The sequence below is a fragment of the Jatropha curcas genome, chromosome 1, assembly GCF_041381405.1.
Source record: "Jatropha curcas cultivar XTBG-Jc1 chromosome 1, XTBG_Jcur_1.0, whole genome shotgun sequence".
NCBI classification, from domain to species: Eukaryota; Viridiplantae; Streptophyta; class Magnoliopsida; order Malpighiales; family Euphorbiaceae; genus Jatropha; species Jatropha curcas.
In genome coordinates this window covers 29639676-29656893 of record NC_143151.1, presented here as the reverse complement: position 1 = coordinate 29656893, position 17218 = coordinate 29639676, and the positions used below count along the sequence as shown (strand labels likewise).

The following is a 17218-nucleotide window of genomic DNA, read 5'->3' as shown; positions in this document are numbered from 1 at the left end:
CATATAATGAATTTCTCTCTCCTGCTCTCGAAGGCTAAACGCTGATCCGATTCGGTTTGAAACTCTGATTAATTCTGATTATAAAGATCTATTTTGGTTGAAGAGCCTCATTGACTTGTTTAAAATCAGTGGTTTAATGATTTATCTCGTTCAACGTCAAAAAAAAAAAAAAAAAAAAAATGGTAGAAACATGACAGATATGGAACCACCTATGATTTTCCTTTCTAAAATACAAGAGGACAGGTCACTGATTCCTGACTTCGCGTGTTACCTCGTCAAAAAAAAAATACTAAATACAAATGGTTGTTGTGGGTGTGTGTATCCACGTGGCATTAGATGAATGGTCAATTTGAGTAGGCGGGTTAGGTGAGTGACACAACAGATATGTACATTGCATCCCTCTCCCTCTTTCTCGCTATAAGTTGTCTCGCAAACCAGCTTCATTTTCAAGTTCTGCATCATCTCCTTCTCCACTTCCATTCACAGGTAATGTTTCAAGTTTTCCGTTGATTGAGCCTTCTTTTCTTTCATTAATAAGGCCGTGTTAAAAGAGTATTCGTTTTATCTGTTTTTCTTAAAATCATGAATCTAAGAAATTCTTTTATGTATTACAATGAATATATATATATATATATATATAGTTTACTGCTTGATAACTTTTGTTTTTGTTTTTTTTTTTTTCTGTACGGGTGGGAAAGCTTTCCTTCAACTAATTTGTTTTGCTTTCAGTCATAAACAGTGGTCAAGCCCTGAGTAGGACCCGCAGAGCGCGCAAGTTAGCACACCAACCGCTTGACTTTCCACAAAAGCATGATAATTACCGTGAAGGAGTCCACGCTGGTGAAGCCGGCGGAGGAAACACCGCGACGGGGCCTTTGGAACGCCAACGTTGACCTTGTGGTTCCGAGATTCCATACACCGAGCGTTTACTTCTACAGGCCGACTGGCGCACCGACTTTCTTCGATCCAAATGTGGTGAAGGAAGGGTTGAGTAAGGCACTCGTGCCGTTCTATCCGATGGCTGGGCGGTTAAGAAGAGACGAGGACGGTCGTATTGAGATTGATTGCAATGCTGAGGGTGTCTTATTTGTTGTCGCGGAGACGAGCTCCGTCATCGATGACTTTGGCGATTTCGCTCCCACTTTGGAGCTCAAGAAGCTTATTCCTACCGTAGATTACTCCGGCGGGATATCTACTTATCCGCTCTTGGTTTTGCAGGTATGTGGTGTTTTTGTTCCGTATTTTATTTATTTATTTATTGGAGCTTAATTTATCTATTTGTTCAGTTTTTTTTCATATTGATAGAAATAGAGATAGCATTTCAATGGCAATGGGTTCTTGTAAGACCAGTTAAATTCAAAATGTCCGAGTTTTTTTTTTTTTTTTTTTTTTTTTGTTTTTTCCTAGAGTATCCACAACCTTCTGGTACGAAACTAATATGGTTTTGGATTTTGTAGATGTGAAAGGTTGACATCTATTAATAGCACATATAAAATTATGGTCATTTCTTTGTGATAGCTTTTGTTATTTCGTCGTTTGTCAAGTCTATGGCATTAATTATATCAATTTTGACGTGAAAAAGAATACATCCTAAATAGGTCAATTTAGTTGTGAGATTGGTTGTTCCATTGTTATAGGTGGGTGGTAGGCTCCTATGGCATTCCCGTGAATAAGTGCATGTCCAATTAGAAGTTGCTGTTGTTGACTAGTTGATTTGGTACGGTAGATTATATATATTTAGTACTTTCGATTCATATATTTTCCATTCGAAGGCGAATTTTGTTTGGTGAAAGTTGTTGAAGCGTTTTATTTTGAAGTAAGCTATGCATTGGGGGAAAACATTTGGTTGGTGATTGTTTGTGTATTTTATGATTTTATTTTCTTACACTTTCTCTTGCTTTCAATCTCCTTCCTAACATATTTCCAAACGAGAAAAGAAACAGAGAAGTTCGCCTCCTTCACAGGCAAATTTTCCTCCTCCTTTTCCCTCTCTCGTCCTTTCCTCACTCTACCTGTTGATTGAATTCTTCTTATGGTGAGGACCCAGTAGAATTGGTTTGTTCTTTACCGGCATTAGTTTAAGGACCTTTTAGTCTCAGGTTTTTTGAGATTTCTACTACTGTTGTAAATTGGCTTTTTTTTTTTTTTTAATTATCTTTTCCCCCAACAAAAGTGTAAATCTTCATACACTTTTGCTTTATGTTTAAAAAATAACGTATACAACAAGTATGCAGACGAAATAAGCCCAAATGCAATTCATTAGCACGTCTTACCAGTAGTTGAGCAATGGCCCTCCCAACCACATAACCGTTGCTTGTATAATCAGTGATGACTTTCTCAAAATGACTCTATGTAGTTGAGCATTTATCATGTGACCACACCATTTGGAGGTGTGTTAGTTGGATTAAATATAACTTTCGTTCATATGGTAGGGCATTATGCAATCACCTTGTCTTGTCGATTGTTATGGTTGGAACAGAGGACCACAATGGCTTAGATTTTGACAAGAGTCATCATATCTCCTCACAAATGAAATTGGTGGCACCTTTAGACTTTATCAATTACCTAAATTAGCTTGAACTTGACAATCAAATTCAAGTTTGATAGTGATTTATCACTTACTATTTTGCATCCATCATCGTGATTTTGATCTTAAATGTGATCCATTTAAGCAACCAAGATACTTTAGGATCCATCATACAGAAAGCTTGTTCTCTACAGTTTTAAAATTACATTGCTCTTCAAATATTTCACTGCTAAAAGCCTAAAACGCAAAAAATATGAACAAGTTCTGAAAGATAATTGTGATTAGAGAAAATTGAATCTGATTAATCCTTTTTTATGTTAAACTATAAGTTTGATGTCTGATGTCTTTCTCATTATTTAAAAATTTGGTTGAGCAAATGGGACTGCTTTAAACCATGAAGTACCTGCTGCGGTTTCAAAGTTTGGTGGTTGTATGGCATGGTTTCTGAAAATGGTCAGTTCACTCGCTCAAAACTTGAGCTGTTGGAGTAACTATGCAACTTAACGTCTTCCTATAAATTACTAGGTTTTTAACATTAATGAAGCCCGTTAATATGAAAAATTAATAAGATTCATGAATCTGGTTAGTGGTTAATATGTAAATTTTAGTGGATTGAAGATTGTCTCATCTTTCAGATTTGTGTTCTTCTTGCTATTCATTAGCCGAAGCTCATTGCTAAGAGTCCTTCATTGAGGAACGACCGAAAAATGCTACCACGCGAGCTCAAAGTCTGGATTCCTAGTTACTTATCTTCAATTTGTTCCAAGTAGTGTAAAGCTTATCTGTGCTTAGGTGGCTAGAAAAATTTCTTCAGTACTGCCAGTTAGCATTTCAGGACTAGTTTTAAGGGTGCTGTAATTGTAGAGTTGGATTATATAAACTTGGCTTCGGCTTAGTTAGGTTATGCACGAGCAGCGTTATTGATCTTTACTGATCTATGAACATGCTTAATGTAAAAAGAAGGAATAGACTCTCTGGCTTTCTGCAATTGGTCAATGGATGAGAGAAAATCATCACAGATTCACTGCAGAGTACCTTATCTTTCCACATTAATAATATTTGAAGGATTGATGATGGAATATGGTTTGGTATTTATGAAATTGAGCCTAGTAAGTTAGCAGACTTGGTTGTTTTTAGTTTTCGGTGAGCATTAAAGAGGGGCATATAGGTGACCAACCATCTATTAACTTTCATTTACTAGGGCCATTTGGACAAAGATTCAAATTCTAGTTAGTTTACCTAGTTAGCTGTTGGATTTCCAAGTTTTTCCAATATTCTCGTGCCTTTTTTCACGTGCAAACCAACAGAGCTTTGCATTGACCTTCATTAAATACCTAGTTAAGTCAATCACTTTCGAGTAAAATTTGAATCATTATGCATTTGTAGCTTACTGATTTGATTCTCTGCAGTTGACATACTTCAAATGCGGCGGAGTTTCACTTGGCGTTGGGATGCAGCACCATGTGGCTGATGGGTTTTCTGGTCTTCACTTTGTGAATACGTGGTCAGACATGACTCGTGGTCTTGACCTTACAATTCCCCCATTCATTGACCGAACCCTCCTCCGTGCCAGAGACCCACCACAGCCTGCGTTTCATCACATTGAGTACCAACCTCCTCCAGCCATGAAGACTCCTGTAGACAACTCAAAACCCGACAGCACTACGGTCTCCATTTTCAAGTTGACAAGGGATCAACTTAACATCCTCAAAACCAAGGCAAAGGAAGATGGAAACACTGTAAGTTATAGCTCATATGAGATGTTGGCTGGCCATGTATGGCGATCTGCTAGCAAAGCTCGTGGACTTGTTGGTGATCAAGAAACCAAATTATATATCGCAACTGATGGGCGGTCGCGACTGCAGCCTCCCCTCCCACCTGGTTACTTCGGCAATGTTATCTTTACAGCAACACCAATTGCACAAGCAGGTGAGATGCAATCAAAGCCAACTTGGTTTGCTGCAAGGAAGATTCATGATGCATTGGTTCGCATGGACAATGATTACTTAAGGTCAGCCCTTGATTACCTTGAGCTTCAACCTGATCCATCAGCTCTTGTTCGGGGCGCACATACTTTTAGGTGCCCAAATCTAGGAATTACTAGCTGGGTTAGGCTGCCTATCCATGACGCAGATTTTGGATGGGGTAGACCCATATTTATGGGGCCTGGTGGGATACCATATGAGGGTTTATCATTCATCTTGCCTAGTGCAACTAATGATGGGAGCTTATCAGTAGCCATTGCATTGCAAACTGAACACATGAAACTGTTTGAGAAGTTGATCTATGAAATTTAAGAAAATGAACTTCTGGCAATAAATCGAGCCAAAAAATTCATGCAGTACCAGATTTCTCTTTTCCTTTATTTCCTTGGTGATTGTGTTTCTTCCAGTCATATTCCCATACACATTGACATGGTTAATTTGAGGAAGATATTTCAGAGAAAAGTCCCCTTTTAGGAGGCTCTTGTTGTACACCTGTGCATATATAGACTTTTGGCAAGGGAAAATTGTATGTCTAATTTGATATAATAAGTGTAATTCTGTTGAATGCTGAGGTTAGACTAATTTGCTGGCATTACTTGATGTTACTAATGGTGTTTAGTGGTTTAATGTTAGACATAAGAAAGAACCAATCAGTTTGCTAATTCATCTTTTGTGAATTTTTTTAGTACATAATTTAGATAACGCTCACCTTTTGTTAATTTACAGCCAGAAACAATAAAATCTCAAAATAATTAGTCATCAATAGATCAACTACTTTATAAAACCACGCAAAGCAATAACCACAAACTCAAGTATTTGAAGGATTATGCTTGCCAAATCTACCGAACTCTGGCCAAACCAAAGAAGAAATGAGGCATTTGGTCTGCTGCCAAAAAATATCAAGATGTTCGCATTTTACTTAACGTTTAACGTTTTTTATAAAATGCTAAAAGTTAAACTATCCTAATTCAGACGCTATATTATTAAACACTATAAAAAATAGCATTTAACGTTTTAACTAGTCAAAACAGTAAAAACTATTTAGAAAACTAGCGGCAAAGGCAAGCTCACACAAAATATGGTGGCTAACAAAGACAAAGAAGGTTTTGCAGTTAATATTGCAGAATTTCTTTCACCAGGTCGAGAGTGGTGAACATTATTCGCACCACCAAAAGCTCCTTTCCCTCTCTGCCCCGAATTCATTGTGTAGTGAAATTTATTTTCTCTTTCTAATCTAATTGTCCCATTTAGACCTGCAGGATGGAAAAATTTAAGCCCTATAGCCTACGAAGACATTGGGAGAAAAAAAAGAAAAAAGAAAAGAGGAAACAAGAAAAAAAAGAGTTACTATACCTTGAACTTGACCTTGTTTTCCAGGTCCTGATTGCGTCAACTCTTCTTTCTGTGATGTGGGTAGGCCTTGAATTTCGATGTTTGATATGGTGTGACCACATAATAATAAGAACCATATAAGAGACATAAGCTTCATTTCCTAAATGGTTTTTTAGTTATTATAGGAAATTAAGGAAGGAGGAGGGTGTTTGGCTGGAGACTGGAGGTTAAGGAGACGCAGTATAGGTGTAACCTGTTCTGATAGGCACAGGCAAGGGGATGATATAGATGTCATGTGGAGACTTCAGGAATTAGGAATAAAAATAAAAATAAAAAAGGAAATTGGTGTTAAATCCTTTTTTTTTTTTTTTTATGCATAATGCAATTTTATTTTTTCCCCATAACGTTTAAGTTTGTTTAAAGATTTTTTTCATAATGGTGTCTGTCACGGTCCCTTACATAGATAAGACTGATTCACTCTCGAGTTAGGTGACATTCAAGTAATTCCCTCTCGAGTTAGGTGATATTCAAGTAATACTTTTCGACAATTTCAAAATTTCAAATGAAGTAGTGTTCTTTTAGCAGTTATTAATAATGGTTCAACGTTATAACTAAAATGATAAAAACTCTCGCATTTGACACTCTTATTCAACAATTAGCTGCTATCTAGGAACATCTATCCTCACAGCAAACAACTTCTTAAACTCTTTGCATAAAAGAAATAAAAAAGGCATAAAGAAAAAAAAAAAAAAAAAAAAAGAGGAAGTCAAGAAACTTGAGAGAGAATAAAAAGGGTGGCCGAACCATGGCAGTGTAATATATACATCAAGATTTGTGAAAGGAAGATGCCAATTAACTGGTAGCGTTAAAGAGGATTTTTTTCTTATTGTTTTAATGACTTAACAATACATTATATCAACCCTCCTATGAATTTACATTCTCAGATTTGCAGAATGTTGAGAAAAGAATAAGAATTTAAATAATTTATTCTTAAGCTATAAGAAAAATACATAATGATTCTTTGTAATTCACTAGTTGGGATAAGATCCTTTTCCATATTCATGAAAGTAATATTCATTTTCATTAGCTGCCTTAAGAAGATGGAAATTGCTAGAGAAAGAGAGAAAATTTTTTTAAAAACAAAAAAAGAAATACAAGGTAACAGAAGAGATCAGATCCCTCTAGTGGGTGACAGAATAAAGGTTGGAAACTGTAGTGTTATAGACTTAGTGCCAACACCAAAAATGCTTGGCAAAAAATTAAAATACCTTCTTTTTTTTTGTGCTTCATGAACAAAGATGCATTTAGAATCCGATGCTTGCTTTCTATATTTGTTTAGACAAAAGTTGCATTCATGAGTTGTTCATGTTTGCTAACTCGCCTAATTAGTGCTCCATATATACGAACAGACAGTTTGGTATCAAATTGAACTAAAAATCAAAGTTAGGTTATGTTTCATAATGCAATGAAAAATGTAGTGTAATAGAATGTAATTGTTATTCCATTACTATGTTTAGTAATGTAATTGAAAATACTAACAAAAAACAAAGAAAGGAAAATAATGAAAAAAAATCTTTCCTTACACATTTTCCACTCTTATGTTTGGATGGAAGGAAAATAAGATTGAGGAGATAAAATGTATTATATTTTAAAAAATCAAATTATTGAAAAAAAAAATATTATTTTCAATTTCAATTTACCATTTTGACTCTTAATAAAAAGAAATAATATTAAATTAATAATGCAAATAAAAGAATGAAAAATTATATCATGAGAATTGAACAAGTGTGACAAATATATACAATGATGCCAATGCATATAACTTATTTACATTTAGAAACTTTATCAAAATCTTTAAACAGTTAGCATCAAGAGAGCATTAACATAATGATAAGCCGTGATGAAAATGAAGTTTAGTTTGGGAAGTTTTGTAATTCAGTTCAAAACAGTGACATTTTCACTCATGTGTGAGGCACTCTCTCCAATTTGGAGTGATCGTGTTGAGGTGAGCCCGGAGAGAATTTGGTGAGTATTTTCTTTCCACCATAATTTTTGTTCTTGTTCCCAAACAAAGTAAAATAGCCTTTCCTTGGTTATTTTCCTTCAATATTTTCTTTCTACCCAAATTTTCCTTCCTTCCAAACAAAGCATTATGGAATGTAATTACCATTTCCTTGTTATGTTTGTTTGTAAATGTGTGATATAACTAGAAGACCATCACAAACAATCACACCACCACTACCACCATAATGTCACCACCACTACAACTACCACCATCACCACCACCACAAACACCACCATCTATATATATATATATATATATATATATATATATTTTATGGTTTAGCCTATAATTTTACCGAAATCTTTTTAATAAATAGGTTTCCCAAAAATAGAGGCATGCAGGCTTAAAGCCCGTGGGTCGGCTTTATTTTTGCCTTAACAGTGTTCGGTTTAGGCCTAATCCATTGAGCCCAAAATTTCTACAGGATGTTCCTGGGCTAACTGGAGAATTCCTTTAATCAGTCTTTTGGACAAAATTTTCATCATTGGTCTTTCCAGCCCAAAAAATAATAATAATAATAATAATAATCATCGTTGTCACCAAACTTATCACAAAATTAGATTGACAACAAAATGAGGAAAACATACAGAGCAAACTCTATATTATTTCTTTTACATCCCTACACTACAAGAGAATTATTTATTTGGAATATTTAACTCAAACGCAAGCTAAAACAGAGCAAACAGAGCGCATCTCAAAGGCAGACCATACAAGATGAATAAACTTTCAATTCCTCAATCAACCTCCTCAATCTTTGGCCCTGAACCAGAAGAACCAGAACCACCAGTGCTACCCTTGCCATACCCACTTCCTGGCTGACCGCCACCCATCGGTACATCCCCACCGCCACCTTGATACATTTTTGAAATGATTGGATTACACAAACCCTCTAACTCTTTCAGCTTGTCCTCAAATTCATCTACTTCTGCTAGTTGGTTCCCGTCCAGCCATTCAATTGCTCCATCAATTGCCTTTTCAATCTTCTGTTTATCTGCTGCATCCAATTTACCTGCAATTTTCTCATCTCTGATTGTATTTCTCATATTATAAGCATAATTCTCTAGTGCATTCTTTGCCTCCACTTTCTTCTTCACTTGTTCATCCTCTGCTTTATACTTCTCTGCTTCTTGTACCATTCTTTCAATCTCATCCTTGCTCAACCTTCCCTTGTCATTAGTAATTGTAATCTTGTTCTTTACTCCTGCAGTCTTATCCTCCGCGGAGACATTCAAGATTCCATTTGCATCAATATCGAAGCAAACATTTATCTGAGGAACACCTCTTGGCGCTGGAGGAATGCCTTTAAGCTCAAATGTGCCAAGAAGATTGTTGTCTTTGGTTCTAGCCCTTTCGCCTTCGTAAACTTGAATGAGTACACTTGTTTGGTTATCAGCATAAGTAGAGAAAACCTGCTCTTTCTTGGCAGGAATTGTTGTGTTTCTTGGAATCAAGACTGTCATGACACCACCAGCAGTCTCAATTCCAAGACTAAGAGGAGTCACATCCAAAAGAAGCAAATCTTGAACTTTCTGATCAGCTTCACCGCTTAATATTGCAGCTTGAACAGCAGCTCCATACGCGACAGCCTCATCAGGGTTTATACTCTTGCAGAGTTCTTTACCGTTGAAGAAATCTTGCAAAAGTTGTTGGACTTTGGGAATTCTCTTTGACCCACCAACAAGAACAACATCATGAACTTGACTCTTATCAATCTTGGCATCGCGAAGACATTTTTCGACAGGCTCCATGCACTTTCTAAACAAGTCCATATTCAATTCTTCAAATCTTGCTCTGGTAATTGTAGCATAGAAATCAATACCTTCATAAAGAGAATCAATTTCAATGGTAGTCTGAGAAGTAGAAGAAAGAGTCCTTTTCGCCCTCTCACAAGCAGTTCTCAGCCTTCTCAAGGCCCTGGCATTAGTACTGATATCTTTTTTATGCTTTCTCTTAAACTCTGCAACAAAATGGTTAACAAGTCTGTTATCAAAGTCCTCTCCACCAAGATGAGTATCACCGGCAGTAGCTTTAACTTCGAAGATGCCCTCTTCGATTGTCAATAAAGAAACATCGAAAGTTCCTCCACCAAGATCAAAGATCAACACATTCTTTTCACCTGATCTTGACGCTTTCTTGTCCAGACCATAGGCAATAGCAGCAGCAGTTGGCTCATTAATAATTCTCAGGACATTAAGACCTGCAATAGCACCAGCATCCTTCGTAGCCTGCCTTTGCGAGTCATTGAAATAAGCAGGAACAGTAACAACAGCATTTTTGATCGTTTGACCCAAATAAGCCTCTGCTATTTCCTTCATCTTTGTTAACACCATAGAAGAAATCTCTTCAGGTGAAAATTGCTTCTCTTCTCCTTTGTATCGCACAACTATCATAGGCTTATCCCCAGGACCAGGAACAACCTTGAATGGCCAATGCTTCATGTCGCTTTGAACAGATGGGTCAGAGAAACGACGCCCAATAAGTCGTTTGGCATCAAAGACTGTGTTATGAGGATTCATAGCAACTTGGTTCTTCGCTGCGTCGCCAATCAGACGTTCTGTGTCAGTAAAAGCAACATAAGAAGGAGTGGTTCTGTTGCCTTGATCATTTGCAATGATCTCGACTCGGTCGTTTTGCCAAACGCCGACGCAGCTGTAAGTGGTGCCAAGATCAATACCGATTGCCTTGCCTGCCATTGAAGCAGAAGAAGAAATTCAAGAGAAAAAATCAAGAACAATTGGTATTCAGTTAATTTGAGAAATGAGTTTGATGAGATTTTTTATCCTTGAATTTGGACGCTTTGCTGTGATTTTCGTGTTGGATGGATTTACGGTTTGTGTGGGGTTTTTATACATAGAAGTGATTTTGTCGGTATGAATTGTAGAAGGGGAAAGAGACATGCAGAGAGTTCTAAAGAAACATCCCGGAAAAAAACAGAGAAGACGAGAGAGTTCTGGAGGGTGTTTTAAACTTCTAATTAATTTGAGAAATTTCTAATTAACTTAACATGGCAAATTATTATTGATTTTTATTAATTTTCAAATATCTTTTTTTAAAAAAGACTTACCTACATTTAAAAACTGTTTTTTTTAATTAAAACAAAGTTTTTTGAAAAAATCATCTTTAATTGCTTCGTTTGGATAGATTTATAAATTGGATGTATAGGAATTTTATTTTTATTTTTTTATTTTTATTTTTAAGCACTTTCTTAGTAAATTCTTTGATGATTAGATTTATTTACAATATCATGAATAAATTTATTTTCGTAATTTTAGCGATGTGTTTTAAATATTTTGTTTTTAATTAATACAAATTGCTTCGTAATTAACTATTTTTAATTATTCTTATTTCATTTTATTGAATCTCATTAAAAACAAATTGCTTTCCAAATTTTTTTGAGTCTCTATAAATGTAATATACTATTAGATAACTAACAAATACTATTAAGTTAATTATAAAATATTCTTGAAACTTTGTTTGCAAGTTGGTTCTATTTTTTAAAAAATTAGTAATTTTAACTCTCAATATTATATTAATGGCTTGATACTTTTTAAGACTTTTTTTTTTTTTTTTTTTTTTGTTGAGATCAAAGTTTAAGATTTAATTCTTGATTATATGGTAATGAAATCTTCATCACATTTTAGTATGTGATATTTTAAATTAGATTTTACATTCTAATCCTTACACTTTAAAAATTAATTAGATTTATTTTATAATCATTAAATTTTAAAATATTTTAATTCCTCAAAATATATCAGGACTTTATAGTTTTACTAATTATCATGATTAAATTACTAATCTTATGAAACAATAAAGACCAGAAATTAACAATCTTGCTTCTGTGCTTTCAATATCAAAATTATAAAATATTGGGCCAGGCTTAGTAAAAAGTCCAGGCCCAAATCTTCTTACTTTTCCGGGTTAAAGTCACGAGTTCTCCCGTCTATTAACAATCACGTGTAATTCTCACGACATCGCAACACCTCACCAGATTTCCAGAACTCTCTAGTTTTCACTTTCTTAACTGACTTAACCGACTGACTCAAATTTCGATTTGTCCATTGCCTTTTCTACTAGTCCCCTCTCGAAAATTCTCCATAGCCGGTTTGCATTCTTTATATATGTCTCAGCCTTGCACTTTCCAAATCAAACTGAAAGCAAAACAGAAAAAGAAACTACTCTCAAGCTAAACCAAACAAGCTTTCTTGATTCTTTGATCTTTATCATCCTTCTTTCTTTCTTTCTTTCTTTGTGATCGTTTGTCTGTTGATTTCTTGTTAAAGATTTTCTTCAATGGCACCAAAAACTGAAGGTAAGGCCATTGGCATTGATCTTGGTACTACTTACAGCTGTGTCGGTGTCTGGCAAAATGACCGTGTGGAGATCATTGCAAATGACCAAGGCAACAGAACTACTCCTTCTTATGTTGCTTTTACGGACACAGAACGTCTGATTGGCGACGCAGCAAAGAACCAAGTTGCTATGAATCCTCAAAACACAGTCTTTGATGCAAAACGACTTATTGGTCGTCGTTTCTCTGACCCATCTGTTCAAAGCGACATGAAGCACTGGCCGTTCAAGGTTGTTCCTGGTCCTGGGGATAAGCCCATGATAGTTGTGCAATATAAAGGAGAAGAGAAGCAATTTGCACCAGAGGAAATTTCTTCTATGGTGTTAACGAAGATGAAGGAGATAGCAGAGGCTTATTTGGGTCAAACGATCAAAAATGCTGTTGTTACTGTTCCTGCTTATTTCAATGACTCGCAGAGGCAAGCTACGAAGGATGCAGGCGCTATTGCTGGTCTTAATGTCATGAGAATTATTAATGAGCCAACTGCTGCTGCCATTGCTTATGGTTTGGACAAGAAAGGGTCGAGATCTGGCGAAAAGAATGTGCTGATCTTTGATCTTGGTGGAGGAACTTTTGATGTTTCTTTGTTGACAATTGAAGAGGGTATCTTTGAAGTTAAAGCTACTGCTGGGGATACTCATCTTGGTGGAGAGGACTTTGATAATAGACTTGTTAACCATTTTGTTGCAGAGTTTAAGAGAAAGCATAAGAAAGATATAAGTACTAATGCCAGAGCCTTAAGAAGGTTGAGAACTGCTTGCGAGAGGGCGAAAAGGACTCTTTCTTCTACTACTCAGACTACTATTGAAATTGATTCTCTTTATGAAGGTATTGACTTCTATTCTACTATTACTAGAGCAAGATTTGAGGAATTGAACATGGACTTGTTCAGAAAATGCATGGAGCCAGTAGAAAAATGCCTTCGCGATTCAAAGATTGACAAGAGTCAAGTTCATGATGTTGTTCTTGTTGGTGGCTCAACAAGAATTCCTAAAGTTCAACAACTTTTGCAAGATTTCTTTAATGGCAAAGAACTTTGCAAGAGTATAAACCCTGATGAGGCTGTGGCGTATGGAGCTGCTGTTCAAGCCGCGATTTTAAGTGGCGAAGGGGACGAGAAGGTTCAAGATTTGCTTCTTTTAGATGTCACTCCTCTTAGTCTTGGAATTGAAACTGCTGGTGGTGTAATGACAGTCTTGATTCCAAGAAACACAACAATTCCCACCAAGAAAGAGCAGATATTCTCTACTTATTCTGATAATCAACCGGGAGTACTTATTCAAGTTTATGAAGGAGAAAGAGCAAGAACCAAAGATAATAATCTTCTTGGCAAATTTGAGCTTACTGGCATTCCTCCAGCCCCAAGAGGAGTTCCTCAGATAAATGTTTGCTTCGATATTGATGCAAATGGAATCTTGAATGTCTCGGCGGAGGATAAGACTGCAGGAGTGAAGAACAAGATTACAATTACTAATGACAAGGGAAGACTGAGCAAGGAAGAGATTGAAAGAATGGTGCAAGAAGCAGAGAAGTATAAAGCAGAGGACGAAGAAGTGAAGAAGAAGGTTGAAGCCAAGAATGCTTTAGAGAATTATGCTTATAATATGAGAAATACTGTGAAAGATGAGAAGTTCGCTGGAAAATTGGATCCGGCTGATAAGCAGAAGATTGAGAAAGCAATTGATGAAGCTATTGATTGGTTGGAAAGGAATCAATTAGCAGAGGTGGAGGAACTTGAAGACAAGTTGAAGGAACTAGAGGGATTGTGCAATCCTATTATTGCAAAGATGTATCAAGGCGGTGGTGCTGGTGGTGAAATGCCAATGGGTGGTGGCGAAATGCCTAATGGTGGCTCCGCGGGTTCTGGTGCCGGACCTAAAATTGAAGAAGTTGATTGAAGAATGAGTTTGGCCAATTCGTGTGTTCTGCTTTTGAGCTCTGTTTTTGTCCCCTGTTTTTATGTGTTTCTGAAAAATTATATAGTAGGTTTTAAGGCCGATGGTTGAGGAAACCAATATGTTGCATGTATGTGAATTTTCCCTTGTTATAATAAAAGAACAATACGTTTGAAGTGAATTTAATTTGTTTCTTGCTTATTATGTGAACTTAATTATTTTTTTTTTTTAATTCAATAGAAGTGAATTCAACCAAATTTTTTTATTAGTGAATTAAATTATTTAATATATCCTAAAATTTCAAAGGGTAATTTTAATTAGAACTGCTTTTTCTTTGTTGAGCTGAAGTAACAGCCATTTCCAATTCCATTTGATTTTTTATTTCTGGTATTTTTTATAAGAGGATATGTTAGGCATTTTTGGATTACTTTGACAAAATTGACACGATTCATTAGTTCTAAAAGATCTTTCGTCTACTAAGTTAATAAAGAAAAAGATTATATTAATAATTATAACTATTTTTTTCAGTATATGATTCTAAATTCCTTCGTTTAAGTAAAAAATTATTATTTTTATTTAATTAAGCGTATCCATACAGCTGTCGTAGGCAAGTTTTATCTTTTCACACCATGGTTCCGATCCTACAATGCCTACCCTTTACCATATGGGGCAATAAAAGACCCGGCCCATAGATATATCAAATGGGTCGCAGCTGTAAGCCCTATCAAGTGGCGGAATTATTCGATTCTTTCTTGTTAGAAAATGAATTTTCCAAATTCCAAACTTCATCTTAAATTGCAGAAGAACAAGAAAAGATTCACCCGATGGCTGTCGATTATGGGATTTCTGGCTCAAAACAAGGTCGTTCTCTTCTTCTCAATTAATTCTCATTCTCTTCTTGAATTCATTTATCGGTAAAGGACAATATCCGTGTCTAAATTTTGAGTTTTTGGGTTGAATGGTGTGTAATTGAGTCTTTATTCTTTTCAAAGTTGCTAAAAAACTTGGTTGCTTGTCTTAAAATGGTTGTAGATGTGGTAGTTTGTTTCTTGCTAAGGCTTTGTTTAGCTAAATTGTTCATATACATATTTGTCTCAACAGCAATTGTGCATTACTGTACAATTCTTTTTGCAAATGGTTTTTCTCCTTCAGCTGACCTGCTGTTCTAAGACTCTTATGGATTGACATCTATTGTCAAATTTAACTGAATTTTTCAGCTAGATGTTGTATAACAGCACTTTGAAATCTGGGTATTATATGATTGAATTTATTATTATTTTTTTTTTTTACTTGTTTCAAATGGTACTCAGTTTGATCAATGGAATGTTTGCATATGTTTGGTACTTGTCCTTTAGTTCCAAAACTTGCTTGTCAGATTACATAGGCTGAAGAATTGGTGAGTCGAGACAATTTGACAAATACTATATAATCGAATATATTTCAGTTAGCAACCATTTGTTGCTATTCTTTTTCGCATTTGTTGTTGAGGTTAGGTGGTCTGACATGCTGGTAAATGTAATTATCCATAGAGGAATGCAAGAGTTACTCACCGACAATGAGAGAAAATGTTATCTGGAAGGCTTCTGATGCATATTATCTACTCCTTGGGAGCACTTCATATTGCATTAGAGCAGTAGCCACATCAGTCCCTATAAAAGAACTTTTAGCTGTGTACTCTTTTTGTAAGAGTCTTATATGAGTTTCTTTTTCCCATTTTGTTGTCAAACCTTTCTGTTTTAGTTATATGTGTAACTTGTTTCCAAATGATACTGCTAGCCCTGATATTTGACAGGTAGTAGGATGATTATCGGGCTAGATTTCGGATTTATTCAAAAGCTAGAATGAATAGAAAATTAGGTTTGTTTACCGAGAGTAGCTTTGCAGCAAAAATGAAAAGGAAAGTAGATTGTTGAGCTATTTGCAGAGGCTTAGCCTAATTCTATTAATAGTCCCACCTGTACTCCCTTAGGCACAACACTAGATTTCCATTGGATGATCAAATTTAGTCCTAATTCTCCAAGATTTGGAGTTCTGGAGAAAACTGCAAGGGACAATGCTACAGTAGAAAATTAAGACTCTTTAAAACATCCACTCCAACAAAGCTGGGAATCGCAAAAGTAGTTTAAGACTTAAAAATGTTAAAATGGTAACCCAACACTTATATTTTTGGAATAGACACAATAAAACTTATGAAGGACTAGGAGTTATAATATAATATTCTTACTAAATCCTATATTAAATTTGGATCATAATTCTAAGCTTCTTGACTCTAGAGTCCTTAATGTTATTTTTTCTCAAGCTTCTGGTTGTCTGAATTAACCCACAAGCACAGATTTAAGGATTTTTCTCTAATCTAATGTACTATATGATTTTAACTTGAATAAAAATAATATCTAAGGTCCTCTTAGTCCACTCCTAGTATACCCCAGGTGTAAGCTAATTCCTGATATTCCCTAAATATGCTGTAGTTATGAAAATTAAAAATCTACTTATGCTCATGGAAAACTAGGGTTCCAGTAGACAAAACCATATATTATTGGCAGTGGAACCATATGATATTTGCTTATGCTAGATGAATATCGGTGATGATTACTATGATGAATCACCATAACCTTCTTGAACTGCTCACAGCACAAGAAAAATATGCTTTCTGGGGTTCTGACGACAAGATTTTTTTTTTTTAAAAGCTTGTTGGGAGGTGCAACATTTGTTGATAATTTTAGAGCTTTTGGCCAAGATAAAAAGACATTACATGATATTATTACTTTGTCTATCTCCCTTCTTATATGCAAACTCCCTGTCTGCTCTGATACAAAACTCAAATGAAAATTATGAAACATAAAAAATGATAAAGAGTTGTTTATCTAAGCAAATGAATAGTGAGGAGGTTGTAATTGATGAAAACTGATAAATAATATATTTCAATTGCATACTTATTTTGCTTTTGTATTTTAATTTGAATTTAGCAATTATATGCTATATGCATGTTTTTTGGGTTTATAAAAAAAATTCATGCATAAATGACTTGGTCGAGAGAGGTGAGAAGTCAAGTTAAAGTTCTTGACA

General features: G+C 35.3%; 4 protein-coding genes across 4 annotated transcripts; 2 read left to right on the top strand and 2 right to left on the bottom strand.

The window, feature by feature from the left end:
- Window positions 1–338: 338 nt before the first annotated feature.
- Window positions 339–5174, top strand: HCT (hydroxycinnamoyl-CoA shikimate/quinate hydroxycinnamoyl transferase). The gene is made up of 3 exons (XM_012212084.4): window positions 339–486; window positions 730–1218; window positions 3937–5174. The coding sequence occupies exons 2-3, from the start codon at window positions 811–813 to the stop codon at window positions 4822–4824; spliced, it is 1296 nt and encodes a 431-aa protein (XP_012067474.1). The 5' UTR covers window positions 339–486; window positions 730–810; the 3' UTR covers window positions 4825–5174.
- Window positions 5175–5261: 87 nt separating this feature from the next.
- LOC110009128 (uncharacterized) lies at window positions 5262–6200 on the bottom strand. The gene is made up of 2 exons (XM_089724186.1): window positions 5866–6200; window positions 5262–5765 (listed from the first exon to the last, which is right to left on the bottom strand). Exons 1-2 carry the CDS (start codon window positions 5999–6001, stop codon window positions 5554–5556), a joined length of 348 nt encoding a protein of 115 aa, XP_089580312.1. The 5' UTR covers window positions 6002–6200; the 3' UTR covers window positions 5262–5553.
- A 2282-nt stretch (window positions 6201–8482) lies between these two features.
- LOC105630294 (heat shock 70 kDa protein 5) lies at window positions 8483–10812 on the bottom strand. Its single transcript, XM_012212083.4, has one exon. It carries the CDS (start codon window positions 10600–10602, stop codon window positions 8644–8646), a length of 1959 nt encoding a protein of 652 aa, XP_012067473.1. The 5' UTR covers window positions 10603–10812; the 3' UTR covers window positions 8483–8643.
- Window positions 10813–11916: 1104 nt separating this feature from the next.
- LOC105630293 (heat shock cognate 70 kDa protein) lies at window positions 11917–14333 on the top strand. The gene has a single exon (XM_012212082.4). The coding sequence runs from the start codon at window positions 12200–12202 to the stop codon at window positions 14153–14155; it is 1956 nt and encodes a 651-aa protein (XP_012067472.1). The 5' UTR covers window positions 11917–12199; the 3' UTR covers window positions 14156–14333.
- Window positions 14334–17218: the final 2885 nt, after the last annotated feature.